Raw genomic sequence first — 23904 nt, 5'->3', positions numbered from 1 at the left:
CCCCCCGCAATATATTTTGTATAGTTTACAGGCTGTGCATTTGGATCAGCTGCGATTTGGCAATATGAATCACTGAAATCCAGAGTCCAGAGTTATTTTGATGGTATAAAAGCTGATTGGTTGGATAGCATAAGACCACAAAAGGAAGGAGACTTCAGAAAGGAGGTAAAGGGAAACATGCCTTTCTTTGCTCTAGTTCATAGTTCTTATCTAGAGATTATGTAGCCGCCCATGCTTCACCTCAGCTCTACATAAAGGATGCAGGTAACAAATCAAGTTGGTATCAAGCCCAGGTTTTGAGAGACTACTGCCGACCAGGAAGGAGGGCCACTGTCCAGGAAAGTATCCTCACCCCACCTCCCCGGTGACCACTTTCCCTCTTGGACCTGCAGGCTAGGCTCACAGGGCTCTGCCCAGACCAGCTGAGCCTCTACCTTGCGGTCTTTCAACCATCACCTGACTGTGAGAGGTGCCAACACTACTGTGAGCTGCTGGTGGGAAGCAGACGTAGAGTCTACTTCGCAGACCCATCCCCCTACAGGCAAGTCCCCAGAGAGGCAGGGTTGTATCTACTTTGGCCTCGGGTCCCAGGCAAGCTCTTCCATCAGGTTCAATGAGGGACCCCTGGCCCCTGAGCAGCACTGGACCTCCATGATCAAAGCTGCCCTTCGATCTCTGTTTGCCTCCTCGTATCTCTCTACAGGGTATACTGAGGGGACAGCGGCTAAAGAATGGACACTCCAAGCTGCCATTACCAACGAACCAACATCACCGTCAACATGACTCAGAGGGACCGATGCTCAATATTCCCTTTGCTTAAAGAATGCAGTGAGTTAAACCAGTCTCTTAGAACTTGCAACTGTAGCCATATTTGTAAAAAGGGTCTTTGCAGGTACAGTGAATTGAAATATCTTGAGATGAGATCATCCTGGATTAGGATGGGCCCTAAATCCAAAGACAAGCATCTTATAAAAGAAAATAAGAGGAAAAGTTACCAAGAAGAAGTCCCTGTGACAACAAAGGCAGAGATTGGAGGGATGTGGCCACAAGCCAAGAACACCAAGGACAGCTGGCAGCCTCCTGAAGCCAGGAGAGACTCAAGGAAGAGATTCTCCCTCTGGGCCTCAAGAAGAAACCAACCCTGCTGACACCTTGATCTTGAACTTCTGACCTCCATAATTGTGAGAATAAATTTCTGCTGTTTTAAGCCACCCAGTTTGCTGTACTTCGTTATAGTAGCCACGGGAAACTGATACGAAGACCAAACACTGGCTTTAAAAAGCACAGACGCATAGAGTATGATTTAGAGCTATTTCCAATAAAAAGAGTTAAAATATTAAAATTTCTAGTGCTAAAAGAGAATCAGCCCCAAGCTACTCAGAAAACTCCTACAAAGTGACTGATTCCTTAAGCATCTGTAGGGCAGGGGCTTAATTTATCATCATTCATTAGAGTACCTAAGTTCAGAAATTGCACTTTATTCCTGATTCTACTTGCCCCAGAAATGCCAAAATACTTTAAAAAATTTTAAGTGTAAAGGTAAGAGAACTTCAATCTACTAGGCATCTACCAAGGTCAGCTATTTTGTCACCATCAAATCATTTTAGTTACCAATATCAATAATCAATACTTAGTGTCTGATTCAATGTTAAAGCCTTACATGTTTTCTTTTATAATTGCCACAATGTGGGTCCTGGTATCCCCGTTACAGATGGATGTGAGAACAAGCTCAGAAAGGTAAAGTAATCTGCCCAAACTCACGCAGTTAGTGAGAGGAGAAGCTGGGGTCTGAATCCACAGAGCTGGATGCCATAGCCCACATTTTTTTTTAATTTACATATAATGTACAGCATAATGATTTGATACACGTGGATATCGTGCAATGATCAACACAATAAGTGTAATTAACATCCATCTCCATATATAGTTACAAGAATTTTTTTTGTGTAATGAGAATTTTTAAGATCTACTCTTTTAGTAACACTAGAGCCTACATTTGTAACCTCCCACCTCTTCATAAGCTGAACAAGAAGCCAGGCAGCCAGGACTTTACGGAGGAGTCACACCTCATCTACATTTAAAAAAATTGTTTTAATTTTTTTAATCCCAATGCCCCCCCCTTTTAACCTCATTTACATTTAATAAAAGAAAACAAGTGATGGAGATTTCATTTCAACATGATTTCAAATGAGACAAACCTTGCTGAAATTAATATGGTTGTCTTAAAGTTAAAATCTATCAGGGGTTTTAATAACAATGCTGATAGTTAATAAATGCAGGATGGAACAATAATAATGTAGCCAAAACTTCCCATTCAAAATGATTTTCTTTAGGAAATGTTAACCAAATCTTAAAAACAAATGAAACAAAAAGAAACGAACAAAAAAACCCATGACATTTAAAATTGTTTAAAATGTTCAAAAACTAGGAAATAAACTAAGAAATAAATCAAAAAGGTCCCAGAAATCTTCAAAGAATACAGCAAAAACATTCTCGCAATGTGATAGAGCTTTAGACACATCCAGACCAAAACACACAGGTACAGAAAGCCAAATGCAACATAGGTATCTTTTAAGGTACATCTCAGTCCCTCCCCCAAACCCAAGAATCATTAAAGATCACATTAGTAATTCCTTTCACGTACCTGTCAGCCATATTTCTCCACTTGAAAAGCAGATTACTTGCAGAATCACCAATGGGCAAATCCAGTCTCTCTTTAAAATACTTAACGATGCTTTGTTCCTCCAAGAGCACAGGCACTCGGTATGTGGAAGAAACATCATGGATACATATGACCTGGTTAATGATGATAAAACACACTATTTAAGTGGAATGACTCAAATGTGCCACAAGAATGAGCTCCAGAATTAGCCGGAACTCAAGAGCCTGGCAATTCATTTATACTGAAGAAAAGCAAGAGCCCAGCCATCTAAACTAGAGGCAGAATGAACACAAAGTTAGTTTTCTCTAATTACAAAATGCTTTGAACTTTCTACCTCTGGAACCAAGGGTGCTGTGGTAGAACAATATATGTAGTATATGGTCTTTGTTTCCAGTTCCTGACACAGAGCTTCTAAAACCTTTGGAATTTCCTTAGTGACAGGGGTATCTTTTGTCATGCTAATGAAGCAACTCAGGGTGGCCCCCTAGATGGCTTCGGGAGGGGAGTTAGTCACCGGAAAAACCAACCAAATCGTTAGAGGGCTAGAACTTTCAGCCACCAGACCTCTGGGAGGGGATGGGGGCTAGAGATTGAGTTCAATCACGTGACCAATGACTTCCGCCTGCGTAATGAAACCCCAGTAAAACTCCGAATACAAGACTCAGGGGAGCACCCTGGTTGGTATGCACAGGTGCGCCGTGACTCCACGGAGATGAAAGCTCTTGCACGCACGACCCTCCTAGACTTTGTACTCTGTATCTCTTCGTCTGGCTGTTCATTTGCACCCTTTATAATAAAACGGTAATAGTAAATATGACACTTTCCTGAGTTCTGTGAGTAGTTTTAGAGAATCCTCAAATGTGAAGGAGTCGTCGGAAAGCCCCAAATTTGTAGTAGCCAGGCAGAAGTGTGGGTGACTTGGGGATACTGGAAACTTGGGGCCAGTGTCTGAAGTGACGGCATCTGGTAAAGGACTGAGCTCTGGGTCGTTAGCGTCAGGGTTGAACTGCAGGACCCCCAGCTGGTGTCAGAGAAATGACGTTGGAATGTGAATGCTTTCCATGTCAATATCAAGACACGCAGCCCAAGGTACCGTGTTCTAAGTCTAGGTTAAAGCAGTAGCATTGAATACACACACCTCATCTCCTAAACGTGGGTAGGCAGTTTGTTCGTTCATTCATTTGTTGCCGTGGCTGCTGCTGCTGCTGCTACTGCTGTAGTTCCTTTTGTCTGCTCCCTTCTTTGGGGTAAATTTACAAGCCCACAGTCAAATTAATTACACCTGTTAGAGGAGATGGCTCCTCTGCCAGGAGGTGTGTTTGTTTTTCACACTTACCCTAATGAGCTTTCACCACCCTCTCAAGTACATCCCAGAAAGTACTGGCAGGCATTTAAGGATCTGCCACATCCTACATAAATGCCAAAAAATGTTCTGTCAATAATGTGTGCAGTCTTCCCAAAACCATAGCTATGCAACCAGGGGCTTCCGAAGCCGTCTGGACGTCGCCAACCTGATACTTAAGACTAGCGTGCCTCACTTGGCCATTCATCAACACGATTGAAAGTATCAAGATGTCACTGATATGAGGCTCTGTCACAAGAATTAAATCTCTGAACCACAATTCCCACAAGTGTAAGGCAAAGAGTATGGATCTATTTACTCATCCTCCAGACCAGACAGATATTTTTTCAAATGTCATAGTGGGTCACATGGGTCACATCCATAAAGAGGCCTCTAATTCTCCATCTCCTCTCCCGCGCGACCCAGATGAGAAGAGCTTTAAACACAAATTCATCAGGAACTATGAAATAGGAGCATTATATCAGAAAAAACAATGCGCTAAAAAATGGTTAATAAACTGGACTGTGGAATGATGAGACGGCATTCTTCAGAATCTATAGTTATATAGAAAACAGACTCAATATAGTCGAAAGTTTGGACTAAATCTTCTGTTCTCAGAGCTGTGAACAAAAAAGGGGCTCTGTAAATCTGACAAACTCAGTGACAGAAAGTAACCTCACAGGGTGATCTGATCACAAATTCCTAACTGAACAGTCACTTCAGGCCTCTAAACTTCTCTAGTAAAAGGTTTATCTTTGCTTTAAGCAAGCTCTGTCCATTGCTCTATGCATCTAAGGTTAACGCACCTTTGAAATGTCAGAGCAATCCTCTTTTTCGACCGGTCTGAGGTCTGAGACAGAACCACCCACAAGGAAGCACATAATCTTGTTAACCATCCCGTAATCCAATCCCTACCTTGCTTCCTTCCACCCTCATGTAATCTTTCTTACTTTCTCTCCTTAATGTATAAATGGAACTGCGAAACTGTCATTCTTCTGAGCATTTGAAATCTTGCTTCCTGGCATTTGTCAGTTTGGCTCATATAAACTCATAAAAATTCTCTACAGGTTGAGATGCTCTCATGTCAACAAAGCTCTCAGCAACCCAAATCTAAAAGCTATATTCTTCTATTTTGGAAGCCAGGTAATATTCGTTAGTACACGCACAAAGAAAGGGTATTAAAAAAAAACGCGACGGAACAAAATCAAAATGGCTTGATGACATACAAACACAGGCGAGTCCTTTACACCTGCCATGACACTTTTCAAAGTAGTTCAGACTCATGCACTGACTGTGAAGCATTGGGCAGCAGGCTCTTCATCAGAATGCCGCTGAGATAGAGAAATCTGATTAGTTGGTTTTTAGGCTTCTGAGAACTCAGAGCTTCTCTGAAGGAAATAAAAGCCGTCTGCTATACCTCACCTTTTTCCTGAGCACTGGTTGTATCACTTTCTAAATTACAGCCAACTCCAGTCCCTTGTGCTTGAGCCTTACTGCAAACAGGAGACAGAGATAAAGGAAAAGCTAACTTTCAGATACCCAGGTGGAAAGTCTGGCAGGACAGAGGACCTGAGCCCTAATCACGATAGGGTTTCTGTGGCAATGAATTGAACTGAGGTCACAGATGTAATCAGTAGTGATAGCATGAGTGTCAACGTAATGTGTGCTTTGGGGTGAGTCAAGCTGTAGCAGGTACAAGGGAGAAATTGCAGTGAAAGCAGTCACTGTCCTGGAAAGACAAGATAAAGAGACAATAAGCAGGCTTCACATTGTTTGACTGGGATTTAAAAAGCCCACTTGGTTTTGTACCTATAACTTAAGGAGTGATTATGCGAAGAAACATGCACTCTATCTAAAGAATCAGGAGTCTCGAGATTGTTCACTTAAAGGCCAGGAAGCCGTGCTTGGATATGAGTTTTCATAAACGCTGTGAAAAGTAATATGATAATTTAAGAGGTGTAAAACACTGGCATCAGCAGAAGTGCCTGCGAGGCAACAAAATCTAAAGAGCAGCACTGACCTGTTCAGGGTTCACGTGACAGAACATAGAAATCTTTTCCTTCACAGCCATTTCGATGGGTGTTGAACTTCGGCAGACGATCTGTCAAAGTCAGTTATGCATGGGTCAGCAAGCAGGAATCGGCTATCCACGTCACCATTCGTTTTCGGGAGGACACTACATACATTTCTTTTTGCTACAACAGACTTGACCATGTACATGTTCATTCTGGGCATTTCCACTGGACTTTTAGAAACTGGTCGGAGCACATATAAGCAAATATAATCAAACTCAGCACAAATCTCATGATAAGAACTCAAAATATGAAGGTGTGTCTCGTAAGTAAAATCAAAGCTCACTTCTTTAAAAATCCAGGAACAGAGCTAGACCGGGGGTTGGCAAACTTTTTCTCTAAAGGGCCAGATGGGAAATATTTTAGGCTTTGCAGGTTGTGCAGTCACTGTCCTGACTACCCAACTGTACTGTTGCAGTACAAAGGTAGCTACGGACAGATGTAAACACTGGGTGGTACCATGTTCCGATTAAACTTTATTTACAGGCGACAGGCCTGTAGGCCCTTATTTGCTGACCCCTGATCTACACCTCTGGCAATAACTGGATTATCTGCTATAAATAAGGGCACTGATAGCACATCCTGGCAGAGTCACAGAAAAATCTCCAAGGTGCCACCTCACTCTCGAGGACTCAGGGACCATACAAAATGACAGGACATTGCACTTGCCCAGCTGTCAATGTAGCCAATCAAACGAGGGGACACAAGGATGAGGGAATAAGCCTTCCCTGGCTCCCAGATACAAAAAGCTCAATGTCATAGGAACCATCCGAGAACCAGGAAAAAACTTAGATGATGTTATAGATTAAGAAAAGGAAGTTCTATTCCAAGAAATGTACCTACTCTCCTTAACTCACCAGATCAGGAGATAGGCCTAAGCCCCTCAGCGCGCGGACACTGTTTTGTGTGGGTTTGGTTTTTTGTTCTCCGGTTGCGCTGGGCTGAAAAGAAATGGGTCACCGTCAGTGTGATGGACAATTAGCTCTCCTGGATAGTGAATGGCTCCCTAATTAAAATGTGGATTGAAATAAACGGAATATCATAGGAAGACTTATAGAAGTTGACGTCTACATCCTTATCTGGAAAGCTCACCTGTGGGACAAGGCTAACGTGGATGTTACAGAAATTCTCTTTTTTTGCTTTAAACTGGAATTGTCTGAATGCTTCCACAAATGGCATTCCTTCAATGTCTCCAATGGTGCCACCCAGCTGAGAATGGAAAAAAAAAAAAAAGACACAAATGAACTTCCATGTTACACAGACGAATAGAAAAATTCTTGATAAACTAAGCAGAAGATCCAAAGTCTGATGGTTACACAAGAAGTTTGTAAATATACTAAAGATCATTGAATTTTATACTTAAAACAGGTAAGATTTAGATATATAAATTAAATCTTATAAATTATATAATTAGATATATAAATTAAAGCTGTTAGAAATGAAAAAGAAAAGCACTGTACATTAAAGAAGTGTTAAGAGGGCTCATCCTAAGGTCAGAATTTAAGAGGGAGATGAAGCAAAGGGAAAAGAAAATAGAGACTAGAAAGCAAAATAAGAGGACATGAAACGTAACATAGCCATGTAACCATGAAAGAGCGGAGCCTCAAGAAGGGAGAAGGAAGAGGGCAAGGACAGCTTTAAGGATGATCCGCTTCCTGTGTTTATAAGACCACTCTGCCTGTTGTGTGGACATAGGGACTAAATGAAGTAAATGAGTCATGTTGGCATCGATTCACCATGGATTTTACAGACTAGGAAATCCCCGCCCCGCCAAATGGGAGATCATTATAAGACTGTCGACCCTTCATCTCATTAAGACTGAAAAGGTTAAAAAATAAAATGGAGTCTCCGGCCATGCCACCCTGAACGTACCCAATCTCGGCTGATCTCGGAAGCTAAGCAGGGTCGGGCCTGGTTAGTACTTGGATGGGAGACCACCTAGGAAGATCAGGTGCTGTAGGCGTTAAAAAATAATAAGAAAATAAAATGGAGGGCTTCAAGAAAAAAGAAAGGAAATCATAGGCAGAAAAAAGATCCAGAATATAGGCCACAAAAGAGCGAGATCAGTTAGGTTCTACCGGTGGTCCAGTTGGAAGGTAGAATTCAAATCAAGTGACGATATGAGAAAGGTGAGAGCCACCTGGCTCTGCCAGGTGTGAAACAGCGAGCATTTCTCTCCATGAACGAACACACACACACACTCACACTCTCTCTCTCACACACACACACACACACACACACAAATATGCATGCATCTGAACAGTCTCTTTGCAATGGTGGTACTAACAGAATTAAATCACTGCTATTAAAACATGACGGCTTTCTGAAACAAGCAGCACCAAAAGCCCTGAGAATATTCCTGACAATATAATCCTTTGATGAATGTTAATTTACAATGTGCTTTTAAGAGTTGCTTAAGCATTTTACTTTAGACCAGGATAAAAATCACCTTAACCCATTCATCCTCACCACATTTAAATACTTAAAGACCATCAAATGGATTTTAAAATTAATTGTCTAGCATTGGAGCATCTACTACATGCTCAACACTATAAATGAGGTGCAGGGAAGAATTTAAGACAAGGTGTTCCTAAGGAGCTCAGAATTTAGCAAGGAAACTAAGGCAGAGTTAAAGAACAATAATTAGGAGTAAAACTTAAGCACTAAGTGGAATGATCTGGATGTTGAGAAAGATGAGATCACAGTGGACCCCGCCCCAGAACTGACCATCTTCTCTGGCTTCAGCTACCTGACTGGCTCCAGAATCGACTTCAAGCCCTGACCTCTCTTCCCAGCACCACTGGGCTTTGTAGCCAGCTTGTCCTCAACATCTTGGATGAATCAATTATTCAAACTTACCATGTCCCAAACTGAACTCCTGGTCCCCCAACTCTGAGCCTGTTTCTCTGGGTGCTAATTCATCTCAGCAAATAGCATCTCCTGCCACTACCAGGTTCAAGCTAGACGTCTAGAAATCATCCTCGATGCCCCCTTTTCCTCACCCAACCCAGTTTAGTGGTTCATACCTCCAAAACCTCTTGCAAAACTCTGCACTGTTTCCATCCTAGACACGCAAACCCACATTATCTTTTGCCAGGATTACTATAATAATCTAAACCAAAGGGTGGCACAATTTCTGTTTCCGTGAAGTTAAAAATTGAGATGATGGGTCCTGGAAAGCAGGAGTCATCATCTCATCATATTTGCAGCTATCATGGAGCTAGTACATATTAAAGTGCTAAATCAATCTTTGTTAAGCCAAACAAGTCAATTCGAGAGCAGAAAAAAATATATAAAGAACAGAGACATGAAAAAAATAAAGAACAGTGTGCAGGTACAGGCCTAAAATGTTTGCTTGTTATTTGTTGAGATGGAAATTTCAGTTTAATTTGAGATGTCATTGAGAATTCTTGATTTCATTGTGCAGGTGGAATCTTTAACAATTAGAGTCTGACTCCATAGCAAACTTCTTTGTAAAATGATGACAGTGAGAGTCAGGTGTGCCAGCCCCGGAATGACATATAAAAGCTTTGTTCAAGAATGATTCTCAAAAATAATGGCTAGGAAAGCTGAAAAGATGAAAAAGAAGTGGTAAGACAGCTCATCGCACAGTCAAATTGGACATATTTTAATGAAGTTCGGGGGCAGCTCAATTACATTAAAAAGATCATTTCTCATTCCCTCTTTTTGTGATTATTATTAGAAATGTAGATTTTCTTTTAAAAAAGAGCAGAATGAGAGAATAAAAAGCAAAAACATTCATACATAGGACCATTTGGAATTTTTCCTGTGATTAAGTTAATAGTCTTTTAAAAAGGCTATTCTTTTAACTACAAAAACTAAAAGAAAGTGTCTGTCAATGAATGGATGGATATAGAAGATGTGACAACATGGATGGACCTTGAGGGTATTATGCTAAGTGAAACAGGTGAGAAGGAAAAAGACAAATACCTCATTCATATGTGGAATCTAAAAAAACAAAACAAACGTACAAAAAAGACCAAACTTACAGATACAGAGAATAGATGGGTGGTTACCAGAGGGGACGGGAAGGTGACGGTGGGCAAAAGGGGTGAAAGGGGTCAACCGTATGGTGATGAAGAGAAACTAGACTTTGGAGGAAATCACTTTGTAGAGTGTAGAGATATTAATTTATAATGTCGTCCAGATACAATTATGTACATTACATAATAATTGATAATGATAATAAATGACTATGCCACTGGTTTGTGTACTTACTACACTAGACTTTTCATTGTTATTTTAGAGTCTACTCTTTCTACTTGTAAAAAAATGTTTGCTGTAAAACAGTATATGTTATGCCAGCAGCAGCCTCATACATTTTGTGTTTATCATACCTCTTGATTACATCATTTTCTCTTGTGCTTGATCTAATCTTGTGTTTTGTACAGTAACACACTGTGCAGGTTTGTGGCCTAGGAGCAACAGGCTAGACCACATAGCCTAGGTGCGTCGTCGACTAGACCATCTAGGTTTGTGTAAGTGTACTCTGTGACATTCGCACGACAAAATCACCTAACGACCATTTCTCAGGATGTATCCCCGTCGTTAGGCAGCATATGACTGTATTAATAGTATCTGTAGACACCTCGCAGTATAAAATGAGGTTCTTATCTCCCTCCTTCCCCCCCACCCAGCACTCATCCACCCCCTCTACCTCACGAATCCCCCTTTCAAAGCTGACGACCTTTACACCCCTGCTTTTAAGCCTTCCCTGACGCATCCTGAGATTGATTCTAAAAACTGAAAATCAATAAACGGAGAGACTGTTTAAGCCTCCTTCACTGTAGAGTCAAGGTATGCCCCAGTAACATCTTCGTTCTCATATCAGACGGTACTCTTTCTGGAGCTATCACCTGCCTTTCTCTTTTCTTATGCTGTTTGCTTTTATCATTGCCCAATTTATTTGCAAACTATTCACTGTATTAGACGTTAAATATTTTTTAAAGGAAGCAAGCCTAATTATGCAGGTGTGATCGATTTGTAAAACTTCATCAAGCTATACATCTACATGTGTACTTTTCTGTGTCTGTTAAACTCCAATTTGAAAAAATTGTAAAGGAAAGATTCCCTCTTTCCTCATAAATTGTGAAAGAAGAAATACCATGGGAGAGAAATTTTTGCATAGCACACTTATATATTTATATTATCGGCCATACGATTATAGTAATGCAAAATAGTTAATATATAATAGAACAGCACGTCATGTTGTTTATCAGCTCTACTAGCAACAAAACAGATCTTGTAGATAGCATCATATCTATCTGCTAACACTAATAATGACCATAGTAACAGCTAATGTGTTTATTGAGCACTTTCTAAATGCCAGATATTGCCAAGTGCTTTTATATTATCACATTTAATCCTCACAACCCTATTATTATCTTGTTATTATTATAATATTACATTATTATCATATTGTATAGATAAGTATATTGAAGCTTTGAGAACTCGCCAAAAGTCACACATGTACCTTAATAATGGCTAATAATTTTTGAGCACATACTATAGATCTGACACTATTCTAAGCACTAAGTATATTGATCACTTAATCCTCAAAACAATGAGTTAAGTATTACCATTATTCCCACTTAGCAGATGAGTAAATTGAGGCACAGAGAAGTTATGTAAACTTGTCCAAGGTCGCCCAGTTGGTAAGTGACCCAGCTGGGCTATGAACACAAGCAGTATGGCTCCAGACTCTGCCTGCTGACTTATAAACCACTCGGGGGTCACTCAGGGGTCACGGCAGAAATTTGAACTTGGGCAGTCTGACTCTAGGAACCAAACTGTTCATTATTCTGCTCTCCTGCCTAGCTACTAAGTCAACTGACATTTAGATAAGGAGCATACAGATGTCATTCTCATTCTTCCCATTGACAAGAAGGAAAACAGTGAAAAAGTGGCAAGTTCAAATACTGTTGTTTTTTTAAACAGCTAATCCTCACCTCCAAATCACCTCTACCATCAGCCTTCCCCGACTCCCTCTCTCTTCTTCTGATGCACTTTGCAGATGCTTCTCAAACAGCACTCACTGGAATGCATTCTGTTGTGACAGGACAGGGGGCTCTGCAAGCTCCTTGAGGCCAGAGACTGTGCCCACACCAGGCCTGGCGAGGAGGCCTTAACATTGACTTTAGGAGCAACTGATGTCTCTGCATGTGGGCTGCTGCTACCCTGCCCCAGGAGCACTCACCCCACTTAACGCCAATCTTGCCCACTGACTTGTGACCACAAAGGCAGGGACCATCTATGTCATTCCCTGGTGGAATTCTATATCCTAGCTCAGTGTCTGGCACACAGGAAATCATCTCCATATATTTGGTGAATAAAAAGATCAGATGCTTAAAAGCCTAGAGGAATATAAGTTTACAAAGACAAGTTCCATGCTTACCTCGATAACGCATATCTGGGGCTCTTCCTTATGACCATCCACAGGCACTGTGGCTTGATTCATAACCCACTCCTGGACAGCATCCGTAATGTGAGGAACAACTGTAGAAAGAATTAATTGGCACGAAAGCTTATTTCATGGTCATGAGAAAGAATATATCAGTGTCTTTAGATCTCCCAAATAACCTGACAGCCACCTGGCAAATTAATCAAGCTACAGTCCTAATGCTATTATCCTCCTTCACTGAAATTAATACTACAGAAGCGGTATAGGTTTAGTCATTTAAATGTTATGCCTTTACTCTTGAAATCAACTGACCCCAGAGAACAAGAGACAGAAAGCAGAAATACCATCTTTGATGCAAATAGAAAACTCCTATAACGTCAACGAAAACCTGTGCTAGGAGGGCTGCCTAGAGTGCTGGATGCTAGCTAGATTCCACAGGAAAGAAGGACGCAGAGTGGCCGCGCCCTCCAGACTCTGGGCAGCCCAAAAGCCATGGGGAAGGGTCCACTCAAGGGGGTACAGACAAGGTCTGCGTGCTGATCAGGGACCTGCAAGTGCTAATATCAGCTGAAAAGGCCAAAAGGTGACATCTCTGCAAACGTGTGAGGCCCAGGTGGCCCTTGGGTGGTGAGTAGGCCTGCAGCTGGAGATCTCAACTGAAGAGACAAAATAGTGACATCCACATGTGTACATGGGGACTCAATTCAGCAAACCTAATATAACAGCAAGAAGTAGGAATGTTAGCCTTCAGGAAGCTGAGGCAAAGATGTATCTGTCACCTGCACCACCTCACACCTGCTAGGCTCTCGAGGCAGGAGGAAGTCATCTCTGATTGGTGTATTTGGAACGACCGCTCTGTGCATGCCTAGCCCACTCCTTTCTGGCAGGTTAAGGTCTGCCGATTCTGCTTCCACGTGGGCAGCACAGGGATTATGGGGTCAGGGCCCAGGTCTGGGGCCTTTCCATCTCCTCCATTGTTGGGACATACCCTGTGTGGCAGCAACTCACTCCCGCAGGTTGTCCCAAGACCCACACTTGGGGGGAAAACTATTAGAAAGTGCAACTGTACTAGAGATCGATGCCACACCGTCCCGTTTCAGCAATAACATAGCCGATCTTTTGACCTCCATCTGTCCTACTCCTACATCTACTTCTCAGATGGTTCCAGTGATTTAAAGGGGATGAGGAATTATCACCTTTACCCTACCATGTAGGAACGTAAGAATACAAGATTTCGGAGTTGTGGGGGGACGGGCATCTTTTCTAAGACAAAAGAGACCATACTATCCAGAGAAAGCGTTGGTGAAAAAAGGGTCCAACCATGCTACCTGCCACTCCAGTTCAATTCCCCAGTCCTTCCCCAACACTGTCCTTCTTCAAAGGAGAGTAATCATTATCCATGCAAAGATACAAGAAAAAAGGAGAAAAAGAACATATTAAATAAAAGTCAAGACAAAAACAAACAAAAAACTGCACTCCGATCAGGTAAAAAAGATGAATAAAGATGAAAAAAGATGAACTTTATAAATAAAAGCTAGAGAGAAAGAGACAAAGACAGACAGATATATGGACTAAGGGAAACGACGGCATTAGTAAAAAAGAAAAAGACTGATGAATACCATCAGAACCATGGAAGATGAACTTGACACCTTTGAGGAAAATGAAAAGAACACAGGGATTTAAAAAGGATTAGAACTTGTAGAGTCCAGGGACCTTGTCATTGTCATGTGTATTTTGAGCAGGGTGTGGGTGCTTAGCACACAGGGCTCCCTAACATTTGTGGAATATAATACCTTGTACTGTTTTCCCCAGGTAGTCACCACGCCTCTCTTTATTAATCACATGCTGATATATCTTCCCAGTGGTGATGTTGTTATCTTTATAAAGATTAATATCCAAGAACCTTTCATAATTTCCAAGGTCTAAATCAACTTCTCCACCATCATTTAAGACAAACACTTCACCTGGAATACAAAGGCAATGTAAAAATTTTAAATTTGCTTCCAGTATATTATTTTTCAAAGAGGGACACATTTTATTAAAAAGCTTCTAAGACACTTATTTATAAGCCATAGTCTATCACCATTTCATTATTTTGATGTGAAAACTTAACGATTCAATTATATCCTTGAAAATGTGTCAGAAAAATTCTGGTATCCTATCATGGTATTTTTTCAAATGCTTACTGAAATTCTGTCTTCAAGATTTAGCTTTTCCAAACTCATCATATACCACATAAAAAAAGGGACTTTAAAACGGCAATTTTTAATATTAATAGCAATTTACTTCAAAGCATCGGTACCCTGGACTCTTGAATTGCCATAAGTTTTAACTGATTCTCACCTTGGGTAAAGCCACAATTAAACAGACAATAGATGAAAAGCAGGGCCTCAGGGAGCCCACGGGGCAACTAGATGAAAGCGAGGCGAAAAAGCCAGCGTGTGCAATAAGGCACCTGCACAAAAGCTCCATGGAAAAAGATGTAGATGTAGACCTAATCACACATGGAGCACCTGCACTGATTATCGGGCATGTCTCTGGGTCTCCAATGTCACTTGGAGGCATCGATTGGGAGTCCAATGTTCTAAAGCCGCCTTGTAAGAACTGAACCTCTCCCCGGTTAAGGAAATTCTGTCGTTTACTCCTATTGTGAGATGTTCGCAGCAAAAAAGAAGGTTGGCTAGCTTATAAACCTAATCAGAAACCCTTTATATCCTCATTTATGTCTCCTTTATAAGGTACCTAAGTGCAGTCAGGAAGATCTCTAACTTTAAGGACAAAAGAGCAAATTAATGAATATGCAGTATTTCCATATTTCTCAAATTCCATTTCCAGTTCACATTCCACTTTCTCATGTTCGTCAGGAAGTTCCAATCTATGGAAAAGCCTTTTTACTTTGATCATCTTAACTTCCAACAAATAAGATCTCTGAAAAACCTTTAGGTAATTCAAGCCAAATCCAATATGACAATACTCCAAATATATGGCAAAGGTCTTCAAGTTATAAATTCCTAAAATTTAAAAGTATGTATGTATTATATTCCCAGAAGAGAAAAACTAAAGATGACAAGTCTTCAAAAACAGCTTTTTAGATTTAGTGTAATTATAATTAAAATTCCAACAGTTTTTTTAAACTTGACAATAACACTAAAGTTAATTTGATGTGGTAACAGAAAGAAATCTAACTACGGGCGGTCGACACACATGCAATATATATATGCCTTACTGTTAAATTGTATACCTGAAACTTACTGGATTTTGTTAACCAATGTCATTATAACAAACAAACAAACAAATAAATAAACCATCAACATCCAGAGGCTTTGCATGGGTTTTGACCCATCTCCAGTTTTGACCAAGCATATACCATATTCACAGTTGGGGATACTGAACAAAGAGTCTGAGGAAGACAGTGGCAGAAATTGGTGGATTGATGGGTAAGGCAGGAGTCGGTCAAGAGCCTGGAGAAAAATGGTTAGAGGGCACTCTGATATTTTAAATAAAGTTAATTTGGAAGAAAAACAGGTTTGATTACCAAAATAAAAAAGAGGTAAAAATAAAAGCCCTTATAATGAATAACAGTGAGTAAAGGAATACTGAAATACATATATGTATATATTTCAAAATATATAAATATGGAATAAGATAACATCAACAGATACACAAAACCAAAATAGCCAAAAAGGTCTCTATTACATAAAGGAATTTAACACGTGTCTTAAAAAAAGATATCACAAGTCAAAGTTGATAAAATACTCAGAAATGTGTAGGACTTACAAGAAGAACACTTAAAAACCTGACTTTAGAGACATAAAAGAAGGTATAAATAAAATGAAAGCCACTTATAAAGTTCCTGAATGGGTCAGTAAATACTTTCACGGTTTAAGTCTTCCCAAATTAATTCATAAATTTAAAGCAATTTCTGCCAAAAAACTCCAATTTGATTTCTTGTGAAGTTTGACAAAATAATTCCTAATTAATCTTGAAGACAGTGAACATTTTGAAATTAAAAAAGAAAGAAAAGGAACAATGAGGAAAATCCTGACCTATCTGATAATAAAAAGCTGTAGTTGTTAGAAAGGTAGACAGGAAGAAACAAAGAGATCTGGAACGAAACAGTACAAAGACGGACCTAAGTATAGACAGAAATTTAGTATATAATAAAAGGTGGTATTTCAAGTCAGTGGAGAAAGGATGAAATCTTAGATAAATGCCACGAGGAATAACGGGGTAATTAGGAAAAAAATTTAGAAAAAAAAATTGTCTTACATCCTTACCTCACACCAGATGTGTTAATAATGTTAAAGTAAAAGCAAATGAAACTATAAAAGTGCCAGAAGAAAATATGGATGAATATTTAACTATTCCTGGGGTGGAGAAGCCTAAAGGTGACGTCAAAGGCAGAAACCATAAAGGAAATAGTCGATACATTTAATCCCATAAATGGTAAATGGAAATGTATCAGGAACTAACAGAGATCATAGTTAGACAAATTTCAAACAGAGTAAAGATATATACATGTGATAAATATAGGTTAATATACTTTACATCCAGTATTCTTGAAAATCATTTAAAAAACCCAAAGGAAAATTGGCAAAACACATGCCATTTGTCAATTTTGCTGCATACCAAAGAGGCCTAAAATCTCAGCGACTTACAAAACATGTACTGATTTCTCCGTCATGTTACATGGGAGTTGTGGGTCAGTTGTGGGTCTGCTCTGGGCATTCTCATCCCAGGATCCAGGCTGAAGGAGGAATCTCTGTATAAGGCAGGCGGTTCTCATGAGCCAAATCATGCTGTTGCATTGAAAATGCCTGCTTCGACAAGGCATATGTCATATTTACTAATATCCCATAGGCAGAACAAATCACACTTCCAAATATGGCAACCAACCTCTCCGGTTTGCCCAGGACTAACAGGGCTCCCAGAATGAGAGACTTTGAGTTTCAAAACCAGGAAAGTTCCAAACAAACCACCCTATATGACCAAAGTCAATGGAGCAGGGAAATTTACTCCACCGAAAGATGTTGGATGATAGTTTCGAAAAAAAAAAATACAATCTACCATAGGCATGAATAAGTCTTTACACAGAAATGATGAAAATTAAAGAAATTTGAGTTAAAATGATGAGATACCCTCTTCTGTAAGATACCCTCTTACTCTCGGGTTAGTGTAATTTAAAAACAATAACATTCTGCAAGGGTATAAAGAATCGAACCTTCTTGTGCACTGTTGACAAGGATGTAAATTGGTGCAGATCCACAAGCCTTATGAGAAAATTCTTAGAGACAAGATGAAAGTTGGAATTTGCAATTTTTTTTGATTATAGAGAGGTAATATAGAATACTTTCCATATATTAGAAAACACCCCGAAAGCATATATACCTCAAGTGGAATAAATAATCAAACACATTCTAAGTGGAATAAAGAATAGAAATAGCGCCAGTTTTATATTTTTCAATTTTCAAAACTTTTGAAAAACACTATAAATAGCCACAAACCTATGAAAAAATTTAAATTTTCAAAACTTTTTGGATTTTACAGTTATAAATAAGGGATCCTGAACCTAAAAAACCTTTGGCAATATGCATTATGTATCAAAAGCCTAAAAAACATAACTACTTGTCAAATCAGAGATTCTGCACTTAAGTGTTTAAAGAATGAATTTTAAAGATTTCCATCCCAGTGTTGTTTACATCGAAACATTCGAAATTATTTCCTATTATTCAGACTCTGTGCAGCCTTTAAGAATATAGAATACATAAAAATGTTTACGGTATATTCTTTTTGAAATTAGATTTAAAATAATGTGACTATAAGATTCAATTCATTTAAAGTTCAAAAACAAGCAAAACTAATCTATGGTGTCAGAAGACAGAATAGCAGTTACCCTGGTGGTTTTGGGCAAAGGGGGGTTTCTGGTTTTTGATCTGGGGGCTGGTTAACACAGTATGCTCATTTCGTGAAGAGACAGACATGATTTATGTACTGTCCTGCTTCTGTGTAAAAGAAAATATGTAAGGGTTAATGCCTTTTTAAAGTTAATTACTATATACATCAAAATGTCCACATTAATAATAGTTGCTCCAAAAAGTGGGAAATCAATTTTATTTTCTTCATGTCATTCTATAGGCAACATAACTGCCAATATTTCTATATTGTCTTTTTCTCTTAACAATGAAATGTTAAGAGAAACACATCACCTTTATGATAATAAAACAGAACATAATCCACACTGCAAAAGGTACAACGGAAATGGTGTCTTCACACAGTTTCCCAAAACAGTGGACTGACTTGGAATGTCATCAGCAATGTATCAATGACCATGAGAACATTCACATATTCATAACGTATGATTCAGCAGCATTCCTTCTGGAACTCTATCCTAAAGAAATTACCCAAAACACATAAAAGAACTGCAACTTAATCCAGTGCTTTATAAGGGAGGAAGCGGTTCTCTTTCATACCATGCTCATAAGGTGAAAAAGTGCCCGCGTCGATGTTGATATAGGGGTCTATTTTGATGGCAGTAACTCGGAGTCCACATGATTTTAGAATCATACCAATGCTGCTCGCAATGATCCCTTTCCCAATGCCTGAGATGACCCCACCAGTGACCAGGATGTACTTCATTGGTAGAGTAATGGCTGGGTGCCAGCACCCAGATAAAATCTGAAAGGTAATAAAACTGAGGGTCAGAGAAGAGAAAAATGTTCTCAAACCAGTAAAGCAGAGAGTATGTTAAATCAGAACCTCAAATCAGAACTACACAGCATTTTTCTATCTAAACTAAATATTTGAAACCTTTGAAACAAAGTCTTATCTTCTGGTTTTTAATTTTTGTCAATATGTAGGAAGCTGTGGCTACTTTCTGCAAGCAGTTGCTGGCTTTGTTGCCCTGATTTTCCATTTACCCCAACTGTATCATGCGACGAATTTCATCATGATAAATTTCTCTGGGATTCAGAGAATGGTAAAATTTATAAGAGATCAGGTGCTGTTGTCAGACAGATCTGTACAAGCTATACCTGGGCAAGTTACTAATCCAATCTGTGCCTGTTTGTTCATCTGTGAAATGGAATAAAAATATCAGTCCCTTAGAATATTATTCAGGGGAGGAGGCTTTAAGAGAGCGAAGTAGGGTCTACGACCATGCCACCCTGAACGTGCCCGATCTCGTCTGATCTCAGAAGCTAAGCAGGGTTGGGCCTGGTTAGTACTTGGATGGGAGACCACCTACGAAGACCAGGTGCTGTAGGCATTAAGAAAAAAAAGAGAGAGAGAGCGAAGTAGGTAAATGCCGTGCTCACTTCCTTTCATAACCACGTCAAAATTACAATTACAGATCAACCATCATTGAGAATCACCTGACGTCTAGCTGAACAGAAGTCTTACAACTAGGGACACACAGAAGGGGCCACTTCAAGATTGGTAGAAGAGGCGGAGACGCAGACTGGGCTGGACCCTCACTCACATGTGATGCTTCAGAATCAGGAGGGCTATCTCGTCTGCAGAGGTCCCTTTGAAGAGCGAGGGTTTCTAGTGCCAGGGAGCGAAGTCTCCACAACCTCTGGTTGTGAAAACCAGCAAAGATTATGGCTGAGAGGATGGCTGCAGGAGTCACAGGCATTCCTCTTAAAGGGCCCGCGCCGGCCTTACTCACTGACGGACTCACTGGCTCTGAGCTCCAGCGCTGGGGCAGCAGCCCCAAAGGCATGAGACACACGGGGAAGAACTGAGTTGTCTGGCTTCAGGGTGAGAACTGGAGGGGCGGCTTTCTCCCAGACAGAAGGGCTGGCAGAGGCCACTGTTCCTTTGTTGAACCCTCCTCTGCCCAGTTTGCAGATGCAGGCGGCCACCATATCTGAGTCTCCATCAAGCTGAATAACACAGGTGGCCCTGCCCAGGTGATTCCATGAGACTCTACCCCTCCCAACGTGCTGGCCCACCCAAGCCGCCCACAGTGGCTTTTTCCAGACAAATGGCCTGTCTTGGCTCATGTTATAGACTTTCCTAAAATCTCTCAAAGGTGCACAAAACCCAAACAAGCAGCATCTGGCCTCAGCGTGCCCCGTACCTCTTACTGAGCAGCCCCAAGTCCAGCTCTAGTGTCAGCTGGCCTCAGTTCACGGCTTGGCCTCTCAAGGCACGGCTAAGCATAGCACAGGTGTCAGCCATCTGTAGATGCCAACATAAAAAAAAAAAAATTCCTAGGTGGTTCTAAGGATTGAGTTTAGGTACAGATCAGACGTGAACAAACTAGGGCCCACTGTCTGTTTTCGTATGGTCCTCAAGCTAAGTATGTTTTTTACATTTTAAGTAATCTAGAAAAGCTCGAGTAATAATTCGTGACACATTAAAATTGTATGAAACTCAAACTTCATATCCGTTGACTTACATATTGTCTGTGGTTGCTTTCTCGCTACAATGGCAGAGCTGTGTAGTAGACCTCTGGCCTGCAAAGCCTGAAATATTCACTACCTGGCCTTTTATATAAAATGTTTGCTGATGCCTGGTATGGAAGGGGTCAAAATCAACCCCTTTATTAAGACAGTAAGAACTTAATAAAAGTTAGCTGTTAACATCACTATTAATAATAATGAATGTATCCTCCTTAAATAGGCATGCCAGACACTGAATTTATTTCATTACCTATCAGTTTTACCAAGCAAGAATATCCAGGCAGGGAAAAAAAGAAAATATGTCGTAAGGAAATTTTATTTGACTTTTGTAGCTGTGTGATTCAAGCCCTTTTATTTGAGAGGCAGACAGGAAGCCAATACCTACTTGATTTTCTTTATTTTGAGTACTACTATTTTTCCCTTGAGCCTGCTCAGGGCCCTTCCGTGTTTGCCATTTGACCATGCACGTGAAAGTAAGCCTTAACAGCATTATTTGCGTCATCATGGATGGCAAACGGGCATCTAAGACCACTAACAGAAAATTACAACTGAAAAAAAAAAGTAACTAACAAAAGCTAATAATAAATCCCTCTTTTTACTGTAATTCACATTTTTAAAAAATACTTGGAAATAAAGTATAAATGCAATCAGGTAGGAATGATTTCAATTTCCCATTTACTTTATTTGTCCGTCCTCCTCAAAGGAATGCCCATCCTGATTTTGTAGTTTCCGCTGCTTATCATTCAAAGCAAACTATCTTAACTTAAAGGTGTAAAGTTATCTCAATTCTGAGCTGTGAGTTCAATTTGAACTAGCTGATTGTGGTCAGGGCAAATAAACCGTGCCATCCACAATACAATACACATGTCCCATCCAAAATGGTTTCCCTAAGTCCCTGGGCCTGTCTCTACAAATACAGCTGATCTCCTTCAACGCCATTGTTTCTCTTCCCTAGCCATCTGGCCATCCACTCAGTGAGCTAGATTTAGCTTAAAAAATTCTTAATCCAAACCCAGAATGCTCCCCCTGTCGATCCAAAATGTACCTGAATATTTATCTCTTTCCACTCTTGATGGCCCAGGTAGTCATGACAGTGGTAATTTCTTCACAGCCCTCCCTAACTCATCTCACTGTTGATTTCTTCTATTTTGATAAGTATCCTTCCTCTGCAGTCAGCCAGCCTGGATTCACATGCTGTCATTTATATCTCTGCCCCTGGACAACTTCAACTTTTCTAAACCTCGATTTTCTCTACTTATGCAGTACACAGAGATCATGCCTGCCTTATAGAGGTGTGTGGGCATTTACAAGAGAGTGCCCAAGTGCTAAATGAAGTTAGCTGTTATTTTCAGAACCACCTACTCACTGATTCAATCAACTCGCAGATGTTTACTGAATGTCTATTATAGGCTTGACGTGTTCCCAGGTCCTTGGGAAATGGAGGTGAAAAGTCAAGGCCCCCGCCCTCCTGAACTTCACCTTTTCTGTGCAATTAAGGGGCAAAAAAGCGGTGCCGTAAACATACCTTCTGGCACTATCGCACTACTAAAATGACTTCCTATTTGTAAAAGTTAGCAAAACCAAAAAATGCCATAGAAAACTGTAGTGCATTCATGTGAAGTCACACTATGTGGCTGTCAAAAATCCAAAGAATTTTTCATAGAAGATGTGCTTATGTTACATGAACAGAGCAGGATATAAAATTGAATATATCATCTCAACTTTTTTTTTTAATTAAGACTGATCGAAAGTACACCAAAATGCTGAATTTTAATATAGTTAGGTAATTAGGGTGTAGGCTAATTACTAGCTTCATATACTTTGAAAAACACAAGATACCTTTTTAAAGCACATTAGATATTTTACAAAGTCTTTTAACGCGTCACTTAATACCAAAGAGACACCTGGTCCTTTTTATTCCTTTTAAATAAACAAGTAAGTTTGAAACAAGATTTTAAAACTGTAGGAAAAGATAGGGTCTTCAAGTTACTTCCTTGAATGGACCTGTTTTTTTTTCCCCACGTGAAGACTGACGTTTTCATTTACTCATATACAGTGAGCAGAACGAAATGTAAAATAGAAATATGTAGGGGTACAGTGTCTGCTGTCCTGCGACTGCGAACACATTGCATGAGCCACCTGTGTAACTTGAAATTCTCTGGTAGCCATACTAAAAAAGATACAGATGAAGTTAATTTTAATAATCTTATTTAACCCAATGTATCCATAATAGTTTCATTGTTTCTGCATGTTTTTTTTGGTACTAAGTCTCCCGAAATGAGATGTGTCTACTCACAGCACACTTCAATTCAGACTTGCCACATTTCGTGTTTAAGAGCCACATGTGGCGAGTGGTGGCCACCTTGGACAGTGCAGGCCTAGAACTGAAAACATCAGAAGCACCAAGAGACACCTTGTCAACGACAGCCATTTAAAACGTAATGTTAAAAACGAGAGTACTTACTGAAAGATCCCATTTTAAGAAGTTCTACAACAGACAAAATTAAGCTATCATAGAAATGGATGGGGGGTTGTGGATTGACCGGAAGGGGGCCGAGGGAACATTCTAGAGTGATAGAAATGGTTTACGTCTGTGTCGGGGTCGTGGTTACACGGATGCATAATTTGTCAGACCCCGATTTGCACACAGAAAATGGGGCCATTTTATTGTACGGAAATTACACACCGAATTTGTAAAAATTATTGCAAAAAGAAAGCTATTCCGCGGCAGCAGCGTACTTCGGCACTTTGAGCCCGAACAAGCTACTATGGGGGAAACGGGAGGGTCGTTGTTGAACGAGCGCGCTGGGTGAGGAGCGCAGAAGGGCCATTTCACTCTGCGCGGGGCTTCACTTCCGCCAACGCCATCACTGGGCTCTCGGGGCTCCCGAGGCCCGGGAGAAATGGGGAGGGGACAAGCGCACCCCGGAGACGCGGCGCTACCGACCCCCGGCCGCGGCCGCAGCAAGGCGGGCTCCGACCGCACTGGGAACCGCGGGGCG

At 40.4% G+C, this 23904-nt stretch overlaps 1 protein-coding gene, 1 non-coding gene and 1 pseudogene across 5 annotated transcripts in view; 2 read left to right on the top strand and 1 right to left on the bottom strand.

The window, feature by feature from the left end:
- CTPS2 (CTP synthase 2) overlaps window positions 1-23904 on the bottom strand; it is an 89611-nt gene that overhangs the window by 64901 nt on the left and 806 nt on the right. For 3 of the 4 annotated variants that reach the window (XM_015589127.2, XM_015589126.2, XM_006911640.3), the window contains exons 2-8: window positions 18968-19172; window positions 14291-14461; window positions 12492-12592; window positions 7169-7285; window positions 6934-7017; window positions 6025-6105; window positions 2645-2796 (exon numbers count right to left, since the gene is read on the bottom strand). In XM_015589127.2, the coding sequence (XP_015444613.1) occupies window positions 2645-2796; window positions 6025-6105; window positions 6934-7017; window positions 7169-7285; window positions 12492-12592; window positions 14291-14461; window positions 18968-19133 (872 nt within the window). In that variant the 5' untranslated portion in view covers window positions 19134-19172. The remainder of the gene's footprint in view (window positions 1-2644; window positions 2797-6024; window positions 6106-6933; window positions 7018-7168; window positions 7286-12491; window positions 12593-14290; window positions 14462-18967; window positions 19173-23904) is intronic. The other variant, XM_025046622.1, reaches the window with a different exon arrangement.
- On the top strand, window positions 7921-8039 carry LOC112479580 (annotated as a pseudogene).
- Window positions 19643-19761, top strand: LOC112479552. The gene has a single exon (XR_003046224.1). It is a non-coding gene; the product is annotated as a 5S ribosomal RNA (ribosomal RNA).

The sequence above is a fragment of the Pteropus alecto genome, unplaced genomic scaffold (genome assembly GCF_000325575.1).
Source record: "Pteropus alecto unplaced genomic scaffold, ASM32557v1 scaffold23, whole genome shotgun sequence".
Classification (NCBI taxonomy): Eukaryota; Metazoa; Chordata; class Mammalia; order Chiroptera; family Pteropodidae; genus Pteropus; species Pteropus alecto.
The sequence above is the reverse complement of the archived record's forward strand: the minus strand, read 5'-3'. Positions and strand labels throughout refer to the sequence as shown.